We start from the raw sequence: 20,426 nt of genomic DNA on the forward strand, positions 1-20,426 counted from the left end.
TGATGATAAGCTGTAAGGCAGTTGGCCTCAGCGTAGGAGAAATAGGCAGTGGCTGGGGCTGGGGCAAAGTGGAGAGTAGTCTGTCTGAAGTAAGTGGCTACTACCCTGTTCCTTGTTAGTTTGGGGAATAAAGGGCCTGTTGTTTCTGGATCTTCTTGTTTCAAAGGAGGAGCCAGAAATCCATATTATTTACATGACATTTCACAGTTTTTAGTCACTCTTTTTTTAACCACAAGGACCTAAAACAATTTGATAGGCATTCATAATGCTCACTTAAAAATATTTATTTTGTGGTTTAACATACAAAAATTTCACCTACATTAGATGAGCCACATTTATTCTCTGCATACCAGAATTAGCCTTCTGTATTACGAAAACAATAGATGGCCATAAACATAGGTAAGTTTACATAATATAAGGCTTATTGGTGTTGCGTTACTTTACCTGATAATGTTCAATGGGATATCCTCATTAGAAAATCACAGTTGAGTGTGCCAAGCAAAATTCCAGTGAACACAGTACATTCACGTGCACATCGTCTGTAAGGTGTTACTTCAGATGATTTCTGTCTCTTTTTTTCACTGAATGAATCTGTACCTTCAGCATGCCCCAGAACAGATAATCAAGGGATTCGGGTCTGACAAGCATGCAGCCCACTTGGCCTGGCCTGTCTAGTCCAGTTTTAGAAGTTTTCATCCACTCAATCCCTTACATTCTGGTTGAGAGTGTGGAGTGCCGTGCTCTTGCTCCTACTTTAGGCTACTTCCCCTGGCCTGAAAAAGTGGGCTTTAATTGATCTCTTAACATAGTCAGACAGGGCACATGTTGGCCTGTTTTTAGACCTTATGGCCACCCTGTATTACCTGCTACCTAATGTAAAGTGTTTGCATTCAGTCTTCTAGGAAAGCATTTATGTTTTCTTTTTCTCTCCAAACAGAAAGCGTTCTGCAAAGCCTGAAACTGTAATTGACTCTTTACTTCAGTAAATGTTACAGACTTAAAGTCACAATAAAAATTAGTGATAGTCTTATGCCTGGACAAAATCTTTACTTAAAACCCTGAAGACTATTCTGTAATTTCAAATAACGGAAGCTGTAAGTCATGGAGTAAGACTGGAACTAATGAATTGCCTAATAAGTCTTAGTATAAATATTAATGTCATATTAAAATTGTACAACTGGTAATTCTTCAAATTGTCATATTGTGCTCCAGTTTATACTGTGCAGGGAAGTTGGGGGAGCAGCTCATACTACAGAGAGTTGCAGTTTAAATATATACATAAATCTGCTAGTGATTTATTCAACTGCTGTAATAATTAGGTAACTAGATAGTCAAAATAGAAGAAAAATGTAAGCCCTGTTTTGCATACAGAAAGTAGCAGATCTCATTGTCCTGTGTTGTGCTGTCATATATGAATGTGTGGGCTGCATATCTAAGACGTTATTCGATCCTAATACCCACCTGGCCTGTTCAAAAATGCTCTAATTTTTATACTAATATTCATTTTGTTTTAAGTATAAGATAACTCCTCTTACTGATCTTTAGAAAATTTTATAATTCAACAGTCACTCTTTAGAAGTATACATGTTTAAAATACAAAAGCTGGAAACATATTTCTTCTGGACCTCTTGACCTTTTTTGCCTCTTCATGTCAAATGCACTTTTTTTTGTTCTGGTTTTATGTTCTCTTGAAGCATTGAATTTGTATGTAGATAGGAGTCAGAATTGCAGAAAATTAAGCTAATATTGGTCACTGATCTTTGCCCGTATGTGTATATTTTCTAAAATTCACTTTGAAGTGTGACTAACGGATGCTTGCTTTCTTGTGTCTGAGTTTTAAATTGTGTTGGAAATTGCTTTGTATCTCCCAACTGAGAAAGGTCTCCATTTTCCACAAAATGCAACCAAAGCAGAAAATATATATATGTCTTTTAATTCTTTGGCTTTAAAACATTTTGGTTTGTTTTTATTCATATTTTATAAAAAGAAAATATTTTTCCCTGAATTTCTTTTATTAACAACTCCCAGTTAGACTATATTCCTCTAAAAATAAGAAATTTTATTTTATAGTAAATAAGTTGTAATAGAATTGTTCTTGTTTTAGCTGCTTACAAAATTTTAAATTTTTTGTAAGTTTAGCTACTCCTAAACCACTTAATATTATATCTTTTATGAGTTTTAAAATTATGTAATCAGCCCTGAAGTCCATTGGTTGCAAGTTTGAGACTTCAAGTAAGTATTTACTAAGTGAACAGTATTTTAGTAAGTTTGGTTAAATTTTGGTTTGTAGTTACAAAGCTGTGTACAGAGTGCGGGTGAGCAAAGGTGGCGTACTTGTGAGGTGGTGGTAAAAATATGTCCCTAAATTTAAAGTGCATCCCAAAGGTGGTGTACTAAATGTCCTGCGTATAGTGAATATTTTCTAGGTAGTAAGAATTGCATTTACCTGGCAGCATTTTCTTTGTAATGTGTAAGATAGTTAGAAGTTTATGACTTCCTTGGGGCATTTTTTAGGTACTGTGAAAACTAGAGGTAAATTTGTGTCTTGTAAAAGCTTTGTGTGCACAGAATATCTTGGCAATTGTAGATGCACATTGAACTATTAGTAATTGCTCTAAAGAAATCTTAATTTTACCAGATGCCAACTTCTTTTTAAAAGTCCTTATTTCTAGCCTTTAACCATCCAGTTAATAGGAAAGGAATGACTTTATTTTTTTTTTTTTTTATTTTATTTTTATTTGAGTCGAGTTGACATCGTGTTAAATTAGTTTCAGGTGGACAACATAGTGATTCACCTGCTCTGTTATGCTATGCTCACCACAAGTGTAGCTCCCATCTGTCACCACACAGCGCTCTTAAAATATCGTTGACTGTATTTCCTTTGCTGTGGGATAGGAGTAACTTTTGCTTTAAGCTCATTTAAAACATAGGACATTCAAGCCAGTATGTTAGATTTATTTTTCTGTACCACTTCTGCTGCAGTAACAAAAAGAAACCTGTAAAAAGTCAAAACCTTGAGGAATTTACAAAACAGGCCGCTTTAGTTTTGTTTTTTTTTTTTAAACATTTACATTAGAACTGATTATACCAGATGTATTTTACATATTCATTTTATGAAATACCAAAACAAGATATTCAAGTCAGGCTTGAATATCCATATGAAAACGTGGGATACTGACTTTAGAGCTATTCGTTTAGCTTTAATCATAGCAATTCTGTGGTTTCTTCATGTGTACTGTGTCTCTGTCCATAAAATGAAATATTTTGTAACTTCAGTGTTAATTTAACGAAAGGATATGAAGATGAAGAAACCTCATTATTTGAAATAAATAGGCAAATTTAAAATGAATGTCACATATAAATAGGTTGTTGAGTGCGTATTCTTTAATTTAAAAAAGTAAGTTTATTTATTAAAAGGAGCCTTGGTAGAATGTGAATTGTGATATGTTCTTTAATAAACCCTGTTTTAACACCTCAATTATACATACTAATAATTAGAATACCAAAATATAGTAGTACCCCCCATTCTATAGATTCTTCTAATATAAAAGCTTAATCAAGTTATGGGGGTGGGGCCTGCATGTTGTGTTTATCTGGCAAGTAGAGTCCATTTGCCAAGGTAGGTCTTCTTTTTTCTGGAAGAAGGGGACCTTTTTTGCAGCAAGAAATTTAAGATTACTTTGGGGGAGGGAGGCAGTGCTGCTTCATCTGTAACATGTTTTTAAAAGTTATGATTATGGATTTTGGGTTGTTGTTGTTTTCAGTCTTTTAAAAAATATCTTTCCCCTTAGCTCTTATATTAAGGGAAATCCCTCTCTTTCCTACAGAGCTGTGAATTAAGGAATGGGTAGAGTTTACATTTAAGCACGCCAGTGTCTGCCCAGTTTCTTAATGTATACTTTTGTTTTTCTTTTTAGTGATTCTTTGTTCTTAAAATGCTACTAGAAAACATAGATCTTCCTAGTGCCTTTCAACTTATACTGTAGTTTGATTAATTTAAATCATTAATAACTTCAGTAGGATTACTATAATACTGTATACTGGCCAAACTTGTAAATCTTATAATGAGTTTGTTGCATTAATTTCAAAAGCCACACCTTCATTGTATTTTATGTATAAATTGTATTTGTTCAAGTTGTATATATTGATATTGTATGTATACATGCAGCATGGTTAAGTTAGAAATAAAAATCTTTACCTAATACCTATAGTGGTGGTCTGCTTCTTTCCTGAACTGTCTTGTGTTTATGTCCATTCTGATCTTAGTAGGTATTGGTCTTTGTGCTTGGTATCTGAATTTTGTACGCCTGAGAGATCCCTGTGTCATTTTACACCCCAAGCATTTCATGTCCTGAGTCTTGAAACAGAAATCATTATGAAAGACAAACCTGGGAGAAAGGTTTTAAACTGTGTTTCTTCTGGGGCACCTGGGTAGGTCAGTTGGTTAAGTGTCAGCGGCCTTCAACTCAGGTCACGATCCCAGGATCCTGGGCTCCCTGCTCAGTGGGGAGTCTGCTTCTTCCTCTCCCTCTGCTCTCCACTTGTGCTTGCGCGCGCACTCTCTCTCTCTCTAGTGCCTCTCAAACAAAATCTTTTTTAAAAAAGTAAAATGTGGGACGCCTGGGTGGCTCAGTTGGTTAAGCGACTGCCTTCGGCTCAGGTCATGATCCCAGCGTCCTGGGATCGAGTCCCACATCGGGCTCTTTGCTCGGCAGGGAGCCTGCTTCTCCCTCTGCCTCTGCCTGCCACTCTGTCTGCCTGTGCTTGCTCTCTCTATCTCTCTCTCTCTGACAAATAAATAAATAAAATCTTTAAAAAAATTTTTTTAAAATATATATTTTTTAAAAAAAGTAAAATGTGCTTCTAATTTACAGCGTTTATTTTTGGGGTGCCTGAGTAGCTCATTCATTTAAGCGTCCCATTCTTGATTTTGGCTCAGGTCATGATCTCAAGGTCATGAGATGGAGCCCTGTGTCGGGCTCTGTGCTGGGCATGGAGCTTGCTTAAAATTCTCTTTCCTTCTCCTTCTGCCCTCCACCCAAACTGCATTCTTTCTGTCTTAAACAACAACAACTTATTTTACCAAAAATATTTTTATCCAAATTTTGTTATCCTTTTCACTTGGTATTTGAGAACAGAAACTTTAAAGAGGCGTGTATGTAAAATATATCTGACTAAAAGGTAAAAGGAGGGGGCGCCTGGGTGACTCAGTGGATTAAGCCACTGCCTTTGGCTCAGGTCATGATCTCAGGGTCCTGGGATCGAGCCCCGCATCGGGCTCTCTGCTCAGCAGGGAGCCTGCTTCCTCCTCTCTCTCTGCCTGCCTCTCTGCCTACTTGTGATCTCTCTCTGTCAGAAAAATAAAATAAAATCTTTAAAAAAAAAAAAAGGTAAAAAGAGACATTTAGTGCTAAGATACCATGATCTCTTCCAGAAATTTTGAATGAGCTTAATCTGCAAAACAAAACATTGTTTGAATTGTTGTTGATTATGTATTCTTATAACAGATGTTTATTAATTAGCAGGCTCTGTCCTGCGTGCCCTTAAGAAAGTCACGGCAGACACTGAGAAGTTTTGATTCATCAGTAAGTCTCAGAGGACTTAAATGTGCTTTTTACATAGGAGACTCCTCTGGCCCGTTTGGGGCTTGTTCTCTTCCTCTTCCCAACAGCTAACTTAGGTCACACTCCTACAGTGTGTGGAACATGAAAACGAGATGAAAGGCCTGCCATGGCCTAAGCAAGAGAATAAATAGTGCCGCCTTCGCATCCTCTGCCCATCCTCCCCAGCCGAGTTTTGGAGCTCCGACACTTTCACCAAGCCATACCACTAAGGCGTGCCTGCAGGAAACCTGTGTGGTCAGGATGCTGCTGAGGACACTGTCTGTCCCAAGGAAGACCCTGGAGAAATCTCTTTTAAAAAACCAAGTACAAGAACAAAACAAAGCAAAAAACTTAGCCTAGGGGACCACAGTTAGCCAGGGCTTGCCAGAACTGTCCTGAAGCCACAGCCTAAACTTAAAGTGTGTTGGAGGAGCCTCTAAACACATTTGTTACAACAGTAGCTGAATGTCTCACTCTTAGGCTGTTTCATTTGCAAAGCAAATCAGATCTTCAGTCCTCCTTCAGAAGTTGAACAAATGTGTGGGAAAATGATTATGAAGAGGCTACTTCAAAAAGAACCTGTTTCCTCTCAGCATTTATCTTGGGCTTCCTGTGACCCAATCTTCAAGTTACTTTTATCAACGTTATCAGAACATCACTTTGTCTTACCCAAACACGTTTATGGCTCTGACTAAAGAATATGACAGATCACACATTCTTCCACACCTGCTCCCTTCCCCCACTCCTTTTCAGAGGGCTGGGGAAATTTTAGTTTTTAATCAAAGGCTTTATTTCTCCAGTGGTACAAAGGAATTTAACTGGGACTTTACAACTGCATAAAATACTTCTCGGAGTTGATGCTAATCTTAGTGAGAGGATATTGCCCAACCCAACCTAAAAGTACCAGAGTCATTACAGAAATATTATGTTGGCCTTGATTTCTACTCCATCACGAATTGTGCCACTCCGTCACTGGAGTCTTCTGTGTTCACTGTGTGCCTACGCAGTACTGGTGCCCACACGGTCCTGGGTAGAAGGGTTTTGCAATGCTCACAGCCTCCCTCAGGAGGGAGAAGTGACCCTGGAAAAGAGAATGCCAACGCAGCACATTGAGAGCTGTTGTTCAGGTGTGGGAATGGTGAGCGGCCAGACCCAGTGTTCTTCCCAAGCAGCTAAGATGGTATCTTGCACATACCTACCTGACCACAAGGTCAGAAGAGGCTTCTTCCCAGGGAAAGCGCTTTTGGAGATGCTGCAAGAAATTGGGTGAAGCATCCTGGGCAGCAGGAGTAACATGAATTTGGCTTGCTGGGGGCATAGGTAGGATGTTGGACATAGGGCAGAAGGCCATCAGGGCAGATGAGCCTGAAAAGCAAAGTGATAGGCCAGGGCCCTACTGTGAAAGTGATAGGCCAGGGCCCCTACAGGGCCATACCGAATGGAATGGGAATGGAAAGCCACAGAGGGATTTGAAGTGGGTCCCTCACATCGTTTGTGTTGTAGAGAAATAGCTTGTGGAAAGGCTGTGAAGAAATAGCTAGATGGAGGCTGGGACAATGGTGACATGCATACCCGGGCCCTGGAGGCTCGCTTGGTCCTGAGCCAGAGGAGCCCAGTGCCGTCTTTTCATCTGGCTCCCTCGCTATCTTTACTCAGGTTGCCTAGCAGGTACCCAGGTATGCGGCCAGCCCACAAAACATCAGAACATGGTTGCGTTAGGTTTAGCACTGGCCAGTAAGAAATAGGGAGCAGACGGTTGAGTGCCTAAAGTGCAGCTAGGAGAAGCTAACTGGTAGGCTGGATGAGAAGCACTGCACTGTGGAGAGCTGAGGAGAAAATGAGTATTCGGGGCAAACCCAGTTCAGAAAATGCTGGGCGTGACAGCGAACTAGGGTTTAGTTCTCCACCTGGAAGCGGAACTCCAGCTGGAGCTGATGAATTGAACCCAGGAATCCGCTCCTGGTATGTACCAGAAGGTATGTACCTGGCTCTCCATGGAAGCTGGTAGGAACTGAGGGGCTCGCCTTGTGTGCTGTTAGGCTGGATGTACTGTGCTACGTGAGAAAGGTGCGCACCCTCTGCCCTGAAGTTCCCCGTTCTCAGATGATTTGGGCACCCTGAGAGGCCCACCAAGATGACATGTGGGGGAGGGTCACTGGCGTGGACCAACCAGGAGCCATGCATTCCCAACTGTGGTCCAAGAATGCTCAATAAAAGACATTCAACCATAGATTTGAGTGAAACATGTTTTCTTCATTCATTTATTCATAAGTGTTTTTTAGCTATGAATGCCAGAGATACAATACATTCATCGGCAAAAGGTGTAGATGGCTGATGGCAGGGAGGGAGCGGTTCAGACATTGTTGTGTGTCACTAGGCCAGGCAGAGGCATGTCCGTCCCCTTCCCCCTGAAACATTGGTTGCTGCCCAGTTTCGTAAGTGAATGTGCTTAAATGACAATTGTCTCAGTTTTCACTTAATCCCCGTTTCTTTACTTACTCTCTTGGGTTTATGTGTGTCTTCGGTTCATGTACTCTCGCTCTCCGGGTGCGCTCAGGGGCTTATTATTGGGTGTTTCCATGCAGAGCCCAGAACCACCCATCCGGAAGTAAATAGAACTGTTAGTTGCATCTTAACCATCGAAACTAAGCTATGACAGACCTGCCTGGAGCCCGCCTGTCCTTCCGATGGCCCTTTGTAAATCTTCCTTCCCAACAATCTTTCCTCTTACCATCCTGGCCTCATACACAAATATAACCCACAACTCATATCCTGTGGCAGACTACAGCTCACATTAGCCATTGTATGCAAATGAGTATCAATCAAAGAAGAAAGGAAACTAAAGTACTCAGGTTGGCCTTAGAAGGCTCCATGACTCTCTTACTTGCTGCCCTTGGCATGCTGGTATTTTATGTGGGCAGGGTGAAACTGGCTGTGGTCAGGGTGAGAATTTAAGCTTTTGATTTGTTCCCTTATTTTGAAAGGGTTAAAAAGATGTTACATGTTTTGGTATAATTTTAGTACTACTATTAATTTTTGTCACATACGTGTAAGCGAGGATGAAACGCGAGCGCTCATTCACTTTTACTAGATCCATATTCTTGCAGAGAGCATGGCTTCAAAAGGCAAGTTTCAACAACTTGCCACTGTCTGTGTTTACCCTCTTAATTAAATAAAATAACAGCTTTATTAAGATATGTACTGTAAGTATACTCATACACTATCAGATTCATCTTTCTCAAGTATACAACTCAGTGGATTTTCATATATCCCCAGAGTTACACAGCTGTCACCACTATCTACAATGAGAACATTTTCCTCTCTCCCAAAAGAAGCCCTGTGTCCATTAGGAGTCGCTCCCTATTCCTCCACCCACCCCAGCCCCTGGCAACCAGTATTCTACTTTTTACCTCTATTGTTTTCCCCCCAAATTTTTATTTAAATTTCAGTTAGCATATAGTGTAATATTGGTTCCAGGCATACAGTTTAGTGATTCAGCACTTAAAACGTGCAGTTCTCATCACAACAAGTGCCTTCCTTCATGCCCAACACCCATCTGGCCCACTCCCCACTCCCAGCCCTTCCATCAACCCTCAAGTTGTTGTCTGTAGTTAAGAATCTCTTATGGGTTGCTTCTCTCTTTTTTCCCCTCCCCATGTTCATCTGTTTTGTTGAAAATGGCAAGATTCCATTCTTTTTGATGGCTGAGTAATATTCCATTGTATATCACTTATGTGTGTATGTGTATGTGTATAAAATCTTTCACTTAGCCTAGTGTTTGCAAGACTGATCCGTATTATAGTGTGTATTGGTACTTCATTTCTTTTTACTGCCAGGTAGTATTTTGTTGCATAGGAATACCACACTTTGTTTATTCTTTGATCAGTTGTCTTTTGGGTTGTTTCTGCTCTTTTGCTATTATGGATAATACTGTGATGAACATCGGTGTAGAGTATTTTGTGCGGATGTAAGTTCTCAGTGTTCCTGGGTAGATACCTAGGATTAAATTTGCTAGGTCATATAGTAACTCTGTTTAACCTTTTGAGAAACTGTCACACTGTTTTCTGAAGGGGCTGCACCATTTCCCTATCACACCAGCAATATATGAGGGGTCCAACTTTTCCACATCTTCGCCAATATTTGTTAATATCTGTCTTTTTAAGTTTAGTTCTTTAATTTTTAAAAACATTTTCTCATTTATGGACATGGTCACAGACTTAACATGGAAAGCTGACAGTCTTCTGTCTTGCTTTCACCAATCCTTATTCCAAGTCTTATTCTCAACAAACCACCTTCCCTTTTTTGTTTGTAGTTTTTATGGCGGCTACTAGCCTAATTCCAAAGCTAAGATTTCTCAATTCAGTTACTATGGGTTTCTCCCCCCACTTTTTATCATGAAAACTTAAAAACGTGCATAAAAGCAGGGTAGTACAATTAGCTCCCATGTACCCATCCCCAGCTACCACAGCCATCATCCAATGACGACTCTTTCCAACTAGTTTTTGATTTTCCAACATTAGATATTATGTATTTAAATTTCCCTATTGAAAAGTGAGGGTTTATCTCATTTATCCTACCCTTTCCAAATTTTTTATACTAAATTATTTTTAGACCTTGTATTGTGGAGCTTTGAATACTTAAATCCCTCGTTCTTACTCCATCACCCTTAGTGTCGTTCAACTAATCCCTTCCCCAAGTGAGCTGGGGGTATTAGTGCCCTACTTTTCTTTCCTTCTGCTTTTACCTGTCAACCTTTTTCAGCTGTACTTTTCTTTTATAAAGCCTTTTGATTTTTTTATTACTCAAAAAAGCTTTTTTATTTAGCTTTCTGACTCTGTGCTTGTGCTTTCAACATTTTGACAACGATTTTTTGTCCCTCGATAATTAAAACATTTTAGCACGAACACATTTAGCACACATAGAACCACCATAGGCCCTGCTGAAGTATTTTTTCGTTTTATACAATCTCATGAGGACTTTAAGGTCTCTCTGCTCCAACTCCTCGAAGTCAGTCTGGGCCCACACCACGTGCAGATTTGGTGCTTTCCCAACTTTCTTGGTCTAAAGGTAAACAATTCTATTACCAGAGGTTTGGGACAGACCAGTTTTGGTAGAGACTGTATTGTAGGACAACCTACGATGGCCTGTCCAATACTGGACTGTTCTGAATGCCTACAGATGCTGTCCCCGGAAGAGGCAGCTGGACCTTCTAGAGGATCAGGTTGATAGCATTCACAGTCTTCTATAATTACAGCAGGTTGTCTGTGCTTTGTCTCCTGGTTGGTTCTAAGACTTGAAAATCAAGGGAACTTACATTATCAGGACTTTAAATCTTGTTCAGTGCAGAGCCGTGTAGTGTTTGGAGTTCCATTCCCCGCCGCACAGACTCAGTGTGACAGCTATGGGCCAGTGGGGGAGGACTGTTCTAGGCATCCAGTTAACAGCTTTTTTTGATTCAGCATTAGTTGGTAGTTAGTGGTACTCATGGACCCAGAGTGCACGCTCTCCTATCATGTGTGTCCTGTGTGACCTCATATTCTCTAATCACTTTGTGCATTACATCTCCATCTGGAAGGGGAACTCCTTGAGAGGGGAACAGTCTTTCTTCTTTTACCTCTATACCAATTTTAGTCTCCTAGTAAATTAAATTGGTTTCCCCAAAAATTGTCCTATAAATAGAGCTAATGCCGTTGAAGTGACATCCACGCTGTTAGATTCTGCATATACTTTATTTTATAATTTATAAATATATAAATATTTTTAAAATAAAGCTATTAAAAACTCATAAATTAAAATAGTCAGCTTCAGTGCCTGTAGTATTTCTGTTGCATGATCTCTTTTAGCCTTTCCAAGAAGTCTTTCAGTGTACTCTTCTTGACTTCATTCACCGAACAGGTCTGCAAAGGAAACATTTCATTAGCTTTCATTGCTAAGTCACTGAGTCTGTCTTTTATGCCTTTCCACTTGAGTCAGGTCTTCTCTGGCACTTGCCACCTCGACTGTTCTTTCCAAGCAGGGTCTCCGGTCTAGTCTGATTGGGAGTCTGTCTCTGCCATGAGGCATGCTAATGTGTGCATGCTAATAAACTCCTAGAAATGGTCACTAACTGTGTACCTTTGGGGGGTGCTGCCGACTGGAGAGGTGTGCCTCAGCTAGCTTCTGCCTAGGGGCCTAACATGAAGGGGAGGCTCAGATCTGCCTACTGCCATACTAGGCCTTCTGTGTGGCCACCTGGACTGCGGAGAGAGAGATTCATTCCATTAGCCCTCCTGCCCATAAACAGCAATCCTCCAGCTTGAGAGCACCTCGGGTAAAAAGGATTCCAGCTACCTACCCCAGGTTACTGCTTCAGTCTGGACCTCAGTTCTATCAGTTTATTAATTACATTGCTGAGGATGAACTACTTCATTTATAAAAGCTTCACTTTCCTCTCTTGGTAAATGGGGACAATTGTGCCTACTTTATAGGATAATTAAAAGGATTAACAGAACAAGTGCAGTGTCAGCTCCCTGTTCCTTTACCTTCCCTTAGAAAAACAGGTGACAGGCTCAGCAAGGGGATGAATTTTCCCAGTTCCTCCACTTGGCACTAGATAACATCTATTCTGGGCTCTTCTTCTTTCCTACACTATCAATTCTCCCCTCCCTACTGAACCATTCCCTGGTGTATGTATTAACATGCTGGATACATGCCCCACCTCAAAAGAACTTCCTTACTCACTGCTGTTCTTCATCTCTTGCTCTGTTTCTCTGCAGTCTAATAGCAAAACACCTCAAAAGAGTTTTCTGTACTCACTGCCCCTTTCTTTTCACTCCCCACTGGTATTTTCTGTGGAACCTGTTCCAGTCAGTCTATCATTCCAGATCCTGTGGCCATTCTCATCTTCATCTGACCTGACCTTCTGATACCTGTGACACACTGGATCTCTCCTTACTAAGAGCTTCTTCACTTGCTATCTGGGGCACTACACACCCTTCAGTTTCCTCCTACCTCACTGGCTACTTCTCAGTCTCTTTTACTGGACCTCTTCTTCCTGACCTCTGTGAGAGTGCTTCTCGGCTCAGTCCACAGTCCTTGAATTGCTCTATGTCATTCAAATCTAGGGCTTTAAATAACATCTTTCTGAGGACTCTTCATTTTATATCACAAGTTCTGACCTCTCCCCAAAGGCTCAGAGTTTTCCTACGATCTCAGCATCTCCCCTTGCCTATCCAAGAGGTACCTCAAACTTAGCATTGATAAATTGAACTCCTGATCTTGTGCTCAATCTCCAGCTCTGCTTTGCACCCAGTTTTCTAGGCACGAACCATCTCCCAAAAGACTCAGGCTAGGAACCGAGAGGCCACCTTTTACTCATTCCCTCACCCCTCATAGTGGGTCTTCTGGCTCTATTTATAGTTACATCCCAAATCTAACGTTTATTGCTACCAGTCTGTTGAAATCACTATTACCTCCAACCTGGATTACTGTGATGGCCTCCCAGTAGGGTAGCTTGCTTCTGTGCTTAGCCCTAGTCAATTTGTTTACCACACAGCAGCCAGAGTGATCATCTAAAATTACATAAATCAGACTGTAGTCTCTGTTCTGCTCAAAACCTGTGGGTGAATCCTGCCATACTTGGGGTAGAAACCAAAGACCATGTGTGATCTTCTAAAATCCTCTTTGTTCAATCTGATACAGTCACCCTGGCTTTCCTACAGATCTTTGAACATATGAACTTCATTTCTACCTCAGGGCCTTCGCACAGCTATTTCCTCTGCCTGGAATGTTCTTTTCCCAGTTAGTCATGTAGCCTGCTCCTTCACTTAATTCAAATATTTGCTCAGATAATGTCACCAACTGTCAGCCCTCTCCCTCATGACCCCTATATTCTTTATTCTTCTTCATAGCACTTATCACTACTGGACATAATATTACATGTTTGTTTGCTTTTCTAACTACCCCACTAGAACATTCTGTGAGAGCAGGCACTGTATCCCTAGTGTCTAGAACAGCACCTTGCACTTGTTGCCAAGGCAATGAATGGGTTAATTAATCAAGGGTATTAAGACTCTTAAGGGGGACTGGTTAGAAGTTAGGCTGTCAGGAGCTAAGTGGTCGGCAGGATTGAGCTTACCATGTTTGCCATGTTCCTGAGGTTCCTGTGAAGTCCTCTGAGCAATCTGTTGGAGCAATGGTGTGTAGAGAGCTGCTGAAGCACAGTTGCAGCTCTGCAGAAGATTTCCTCCTCACTTGTGTTCTAGAAAGAGGAATGCCACAGTTAGCTATACGCCAGCTCTATCTGGAACATGGGAGAGACTGTTTTCCCTGTGATTGCTTCTTTTCAGGAGGGCACGTAGAGAAAGTGAGTTTGCTCACTGTGGATCAGGTATTCAGATATTCCCTTCATGTGAATGAAGGCTGCTGGTCTCAGTAAACCACCCCTTCCCATTACCTACAAATGCTGCAAACTTCTCTTTTCCCTTGGATGGTTATGCTGAAAGGCTACCTGAGTAAAGGCACTCAGCTTAGGAAATGACAGAGTGGGGGTTTAAGTCTAGAACCATCGGTCTCTGCCCGTGATCTAGGTCTGTTTCTCTCTACCAGGCAAGCCTATATTAGCTTGCCATCAGATTGTGCTCTGTCTCATTGCTGTAAGGTTTTAAAGTCCAGGTTTCCATGGAAATCCTACATGCTTAATGAATAAATAAGTGCCCATCCTGCGGCCTAGATATTGGTGCTTTGAGCCATGCTCTCCATTTAGCCTACCCCATGATGGGAGATGGCAGCGTGTGCAAAGCTCAGAGTCCATGTAAGGAGAGGAGACATCTGCCCATAGAGCTGGAGAGGTGTGCCAAGATTAGGGCTAGGTGCGAGAGCAGAGGAAACTTCTGGGAAAGGGTGCGATTGAGCTGGACTATGGACACAGCTTCTGGAAGAGGCCTTTGGCCCAGGAGGTGCAATGTCAGAACCTCTATGGAATGGTGGCAGCCCAGATGTGTGTTTGGCCACATGGCTCTTCCTGGAGATGTTTGGACCTTAGAAGAGGGAATGTACAGGTGGGAAAACAGCTCTTTTGGGAACCTGGGAGAGGTATTGTGACTCAGTTTGAATCAGGCTTGGTGTGTCCTCTCACTTTGCAGGGAAGAACAAAGTCATGGAGTGTGGAGAGTGGTCTTAGCTTGAGCCTGATCCAGCTCAGATCAAGCTGTCTCCAGCCGCTGTAAGGACAGGCTTTAGTCCCTTACCACCCAAAGTGTGGTCCAGGAAGCAGCAGCACGGCCATCACCTGGGAGCTTGTTAGAAATGCAGAATCACATGCCTGCCCCCTAGACCCCCAGAGTCACAATGTACATTAACATAAACCAACAGGGGATTTAGATGAGAAGTACTGTTGGGGCAATTTTTAAAGTTCTTGCATATTTTTTCTGATTATTAAAGTAATATATGTTTACTGCAAAGAGGAATATGTATTCAGCAAAAATGCATTCTCTCAATCCCAACAGCCAGAGATAAATGTTGATATCTTGATAAATATCTTCCCATTTTAAAAATACTTTTTAAGAAATGAGGACCAACTGTTGATCTGTTTTTTAGCCTTTTAACACAATACATAGTACAAGCGTTAAGTCTTTGAGTAGTATATAAGAACATGGGATTGAGAGCTGCATGGGAGCCCACACGGCATATTTGTACCACAATTGGGTAATAAAGTAAAGTGGCAGTGAGTCATTTGTGTAAATCTTTGTGTTCATCTCTAATTTATTTAGGCTAAGTCCTAGAAGTGCATTTCATAGTTTAGGGGTTTTTCCAGGAAGATCTAGACTTAGACTGAGGTACTAGAACCCTAGGCTACAAAAACTTCCCTGTTCCCTTGTGGGCCTTGATGGCCCATTGGCAAGGTCTTTGGAAGGACATGCACTTAATGAACCAGCTAAGAGCTCTCCTGGGCTCTGATTGTAGTTGGAAGTTTAAGAGCAACTCCAGTGTGCCGGCTGTGAGAGTCAAGAAACCCCCATCGGTCTCCATCTCTTTGGAGGCTTACTGGGTGAGCAGAGGCGGTGAAGCCAGGGGGAGGCAGACACTAGCTGGCTGTGTACTTGTAGGCAGATAACTGTGCTGCTGGAGAAAGAACAGTGAGGTTCAAGAAGACCAGAAAGAAAGAGCCCCTTTACTTATTTTTTCATCAAAATCTCATGCAACTTTTCTGAAACTTTGGCTTGGAGCCTAGAAATTAAACCGCCTCAGTTTTGAGTATATGGCCTTATCATACAGGAAAACACCCTCTAGACAGATTCTTCTAAGGGGTTTCTAAAGGCAATTAGGAGAAAATAGGAATTGGAAAGAGTTTGAATCAAATGGAAAAAAAACTTTAAAAGAACCAACTCTCAAGGCAGTTTTTGTGAAGACCTTCAAGTTTTAGTTCCATTGGAATTGCCGCTACTGGATCCTGCACCGTACCAATGGCTGCCAGTCTGCTCGTCCAGCTTTCACTGCGTGAGGGTGTCCTCACTCGGGGGTACACTCTGATGGCCTAGTGGACCTTGCAGTTAAGGGTTGCTGGGGAAAAGAGACTGAAAAGGGGGAACTTAGGCTTATGCTAGGAAGAAGACCATCTCTCAAAGTAACATCGGCAAAGGGGGGAACAGCATCTAGGGCTTCTCCTGTGGCGGAGATGCTGTTAGATTTCTAACATGGTTCTTGACTAGCTTCACTTAGGGCCATAAACATCTAGTCCTCATCGTGTTGTACTCATTATCCCCACCTCGGCCCAAATTTAGTGAGCCAATGCTGTACATGAGAAAGTCTTTTACTTCTACTTAGAAAAAAAAAAAAGAAAGAATTTGAGGGTTCGCAAAGAACTCTGAGGAATCATGATTCGAGCTCTCTTTCAAAAGGTGGAAATACCTCCCACTAATGGTCCACCCAAGAATTCCGTCATGGACCAGCCAGCTTGCTTGTTTTCCACTTTGCTCTTTCTCCGACCACCTTAGTTTCAGAGATCCTGGGCAGGCATTGCCTGTGAAGTCCAGGACTCAGATCCTCACTGTCTCCAGCAACTGCCAAGAACAGGATCCCACCTGACTTGGAGGTAATAGAATTCTTGATCCCCCCAAAGAAAGAAAATTGATACATTGGCTTTTGGAAAGGTGTCCTTCTTTGAAAACACAAGGAAGTAACTTTTCCTGCCACATAACCTCCTTGGTGGGTTTTGAAAATAACAGCCTTTCCTTATTCTGTAACATCTATAATATTCCTTATACTGTAATATCTTTCTTTATTCTGTAATATCTTGGAGGGAAAGAAAGAATGGAAGGAGATTGGTAATTCAGGAGGAATAGAAGCAGTTTGAGGAAGACAGGAGGAAAGAAGGACTCTGAGGACTCGCTTCAGCAGATCCCTCCCCAGGCAGTGGGAGCCTGTGATAACTGATGAAGAGGAAGGCCATGAACAGCAGAAAGGGGGTGCCGCCGCCTGCGCCTTGGTGAGGATGAGATGGGCCTGGTCTTCTAGAACTGACCCAGACTGGAGTCACAGAGAGTTGCGTCCTTTCCAGCCACCGGTCCCTTCTTAGAATTACTGCTCCTCTATAACCAGTTTTTGCCTTTAACCAAGAGTTGTATCATTTTACAGTAACACTTTCCACTTACTCAAGAACTGGATTCCAACAACTTTCAAAATTACTTTCATATCTTCATATTTGGAAACTGAGGCACAAGGAGATATGGAGACTGGCCAAAGGCCACATAGCTAGGTAATGGCATAACTGTGGCTAAAGCCACGGACTGTGTCACTTCCAGACACTTGGCACCTTGGGGCCCAGCCCCGGGCTTTGATAGAGCCCTCTCAGCAGCATGGTGCCATCTGGCACAGCCCAGTGGACTCCTGGCTGTTTGCTATGTATATAAAATGTTAATAGATGATATTTATATATTATATAATTCTATGCATATATATAATCTCCAAATCCTTCCAGCCTCCTGATGGACAGAGTCTGAAACAGGATGAGATTCTAAAGGACAAAATTATATAATATTTATTATTAAAGAATATGGTACATTACGTATTAATATTACATAATATATATGATTGTATTATGATATTACATAGTATTGTCTATTGGATTCCTGGACTCGTCTTTAATGAGATGGTCCAGACAAAGCCCAAGGAACAGTTTTCCTCACAAAGTAGGCCGGATGTGTTCTGTGGCCCGGGTGCTGGGGTGTGGCTGTGCTAACCTGCGCAGCTGCCCTCCCGACCACCTCTTCCCCGCTGTCCGTGTGGAAAGCAGGCGGTTAGAAGACCACTGGCAAATTGAAGCTTTGGGTTTTTCATTCTCAGTCTTGTGTTTCCATGAAAACAGGAACTGATGTGCACAAACCTATTGACATGGCTGTACTCATATGTTTGTCAGAGAAAATGCACTATCAGCTGTCAAATCTGTCTCCTCCCACTAAAGATAGAGGGGCGGGGGTGAGACGGTGCAAGAGGCGGAAAGGCGAGATGCCCAAGCAGCCAGGGCCAGGGATGTGTGGGACCCCACATGGTAGGGCAGTTCCGGACCAAGCTGGAAAGGGCTTGGCAGGACATTGCAGCCAAGGGTCTCTGGAGAACCACCCCTGGAGCTAGTGGGTTTTTAGGTGACCAGGCGGCGGAAAAGGAGGGGCTCTGGCGATACCTTCTCTGTTGCCATAGGAAGTCTCTTAGACAAAATGAAAGCTCCCTCGACCTGTAATCTCCATATCTCTTTTTGTGACACCATTTGGTTTTTCAGAAATGTGCAGGCCAGAAAAACTTCCCTTCAACAAGCATTTATTGAGCACCTCCTGTATTCCAGGTACTAGGCTGGGATATAGGAGGAAAAGAGGACCTGTTCCTTGACTAGGATTTGAATTAGGATCACAAAAATCCAAGCTTTCCATTGCGTATCTTCTAAATCAAGTGAAACCAGAAACACTAAAACATGCTTGGGAGTAAAGATAGAATTCTCATTCTTAAAAACATCTAACACCCTGTAGTTAGTCTGGATCTGTTCACTTTCTGTTGAAAAAAAGTTTCTTGTTTGAACACCTGTGGATGGCTTTCCTCTCCCAAGCCACTCACATGCCAAAGCAGACCCCAGAACAGCTCTTACCTTTGGGGCAGTGAAGACTTCGGTGACGGTCAGCTCCATGCACGAGTCCTGGCCCAGAACGAGAGGGCAAGAGACAGAGTCACTTCCAACTGTGCAGGGACATCCTGGCCGGGCGGCCCTCCTTCCTCGAACCAAGCCAACTTCCTACCATCCCTCAGGACAAAAAAGCTCCTGCAGAGAAATCTCCGCTCTGCTCCCTGGCTGTCACCAACCACCAACCACCAGCTTCTCTGGATGCTGTGGTGTTCTTCTCATAGTCTAAGAAGTACCCACGGCATCTCCAGAACATCTGGAGAGATGGTGCCTGATAGCTTACTCACGTTTCTCGCTGTGAGGATGTTCAACGTTTTGATGATCTCCTTAATGGCAATACTGAAGTTATGTCCGTGGACGAAAGCGCCGGTGAGTGCTAGTAAGCAGACCAGAGTTGGAATCAGTTGGGAGGTGAGACCCATTAATAGATCTCTGTTTGCAATGACAATATGAGACAAATCAGTTTACTAGGAGAGGCTCACAATGCAATTCTGACAAAGATATCTCTATATATAGATTTAAAATTGCTGAAACTGAGGGAAAATGAGGGAAATTGGAAATTTTCGTTACACCAGGTTGTCAGTCATTTGGGGCCAATCAGCACCTCTCTTCCAGGAGAAAAAATACCTCACAGAAACAGGTAAAATGTTCCTGTGAAATCATACCAATAGGAAAATGAAACCTTTTTTTTTAAATTAACTACAAAGTATCAGCATAGGAAATTACACCATAATTTGTTCTTTAGATTAATCTTATCAGCTTGGGGTTGCTGCTGGCTTTTTGTTTGCATAGAAGGAAGAGGCCACAGGTGTCCGAATTTGTTTTAGTGCAGTCCTCCTGGGGAAAGATAGAGTAATAACAAGAAAGTTTGACTTGAATAGTGTTTCAGCTTGGCTTCTTCCAAGTATGGGTGGCATCTTGGAAACTCTCCTCTTGTGGAAAAGCTGACCTGGGGTTCTTTCTCTAGGTAGAAGGAGAGTAATGGGCACAGACTCTCTCCTATCCCAGCACTCAGGCATACCATTCCTCCAGGTCTAGGACTTTGGCAAAAGACTGGTGCCATCACGTGGGACTTAGTCTGGGTCACATCGGACCCACAGGTCTTTGCAATGCAGGGGCCCTCGGCAAAGCCTATCTATCTCAACGTGTCAGGAATGACCACTTTGTAAATGGAATTTAAATCCGTCCTCAGCAAATTGGAAAAAGAACCATAATCTTCCTGGTTTACAAGTTGGTTGTCTTTGTCAATGACCCACAACCAGCCCTGCTCCCTTAGTCTAATTCCTGTGGCCCCCGCTGCTCTCTCAGGTGGAGCAGGATTCCTGTGGCCCAGCATCACTCAGCTTTTCTCTATCCCATCCACTCCCTTCCCCTGCTTTCTGACCTTCTTCTCCCTACTGATTTCCTCAGGTCACATAGAAAAGATTACTGCTAAGTGGTTCCTGAACTTTGGATCTTTTACAGTGCCTTGTGCTCTGTGAAGGACAGGATTCAGGTAAGGATATGAGGAAGGCCCTGTGACTGTATTTTGGATCCTTCTGCTGGACTGTGGCTCCAGTTTGCCAAACTCAGTGCAATGACTTCTAACGCTGACTATTCGGAATTGGGTTATATATACTTAAGGTTAAGTGCATGGCCTCCACGAGACAGCCCTCACTTAGAACATGAGCTGCAAA

General features: G+C 42.2%; 2 protein-coding genes and 1 pseudogene across 4 annotated transcripts in view; 1 reads left to right on the plus strand and 2 right to left on the minus strand.

Annotated features, from left to right (window-relative positions):
• Window positions 1–4,204, plus strand: part of KIF3A (kinesin family member 3A) — a 53,529-nt gene extending 49,325 nt beyond the window's left edge. For all 3 annotated transcript variants that reach the window (XM_046000417.1, XM_046000419.1, XM_046000420.1), the window contains one exon: window positions 938–4,204. In XM_046000417.1, coding sequence (XP_045856373.1) covers window positions 938–986 — 49 coding nt within the window. In that variant the 3' untranslated portion in view covers window positions 987–4,204. The remainder of the gene's footprint in view (window positions 1–937) is intronic.
• A 6,215-nt stretch (window positions 4,205–10,419) lies between these two features.
• On the minus strand, window positions 10,420–11,171 carry LOC123939264 (annotated as a pseudogene).
• A 194-nt stretch (window positions 11,172–11,365) lies between these two features.
• Window positions 11,366–19,172, minus strand: IL4 (interleukin 4). The gene is made up of 4 exons (XM_046000735.1): window positions 19,038–19,172; window positions 18,718–18,765; window positions 13,720–13,842; window positions 11,366–11,500 (listed from the first exon to the last, which is right to left on the minus strand). Exons 1-4 carry the CDS (start codon window positions 19,170–19,172, stop codon window positions 11,408–11,410), a joined length of 399 nt encoding a protein of 132 aa, XP_045856691.1. The 3' UTR covers window positions 11,366–11,407.
• Window positions 19,173–20,426: the final 1,254 nt, after the last annotated feature.

The sequence above is a fragment of the Meles meles genome, chromosome 3 (assembly GCF_922984935.1).
Source record: "Meles meles chromosome 3, mMelMel3.1 paternal haplotype, whole genome shotgun sequence".
In the NCBI taxonomy this organism is placed as follows: Eukaryota; Metazoa; Chordata; class Mammalia; order Carnivora; family Mustelidae; genus Meles; species Meles meles.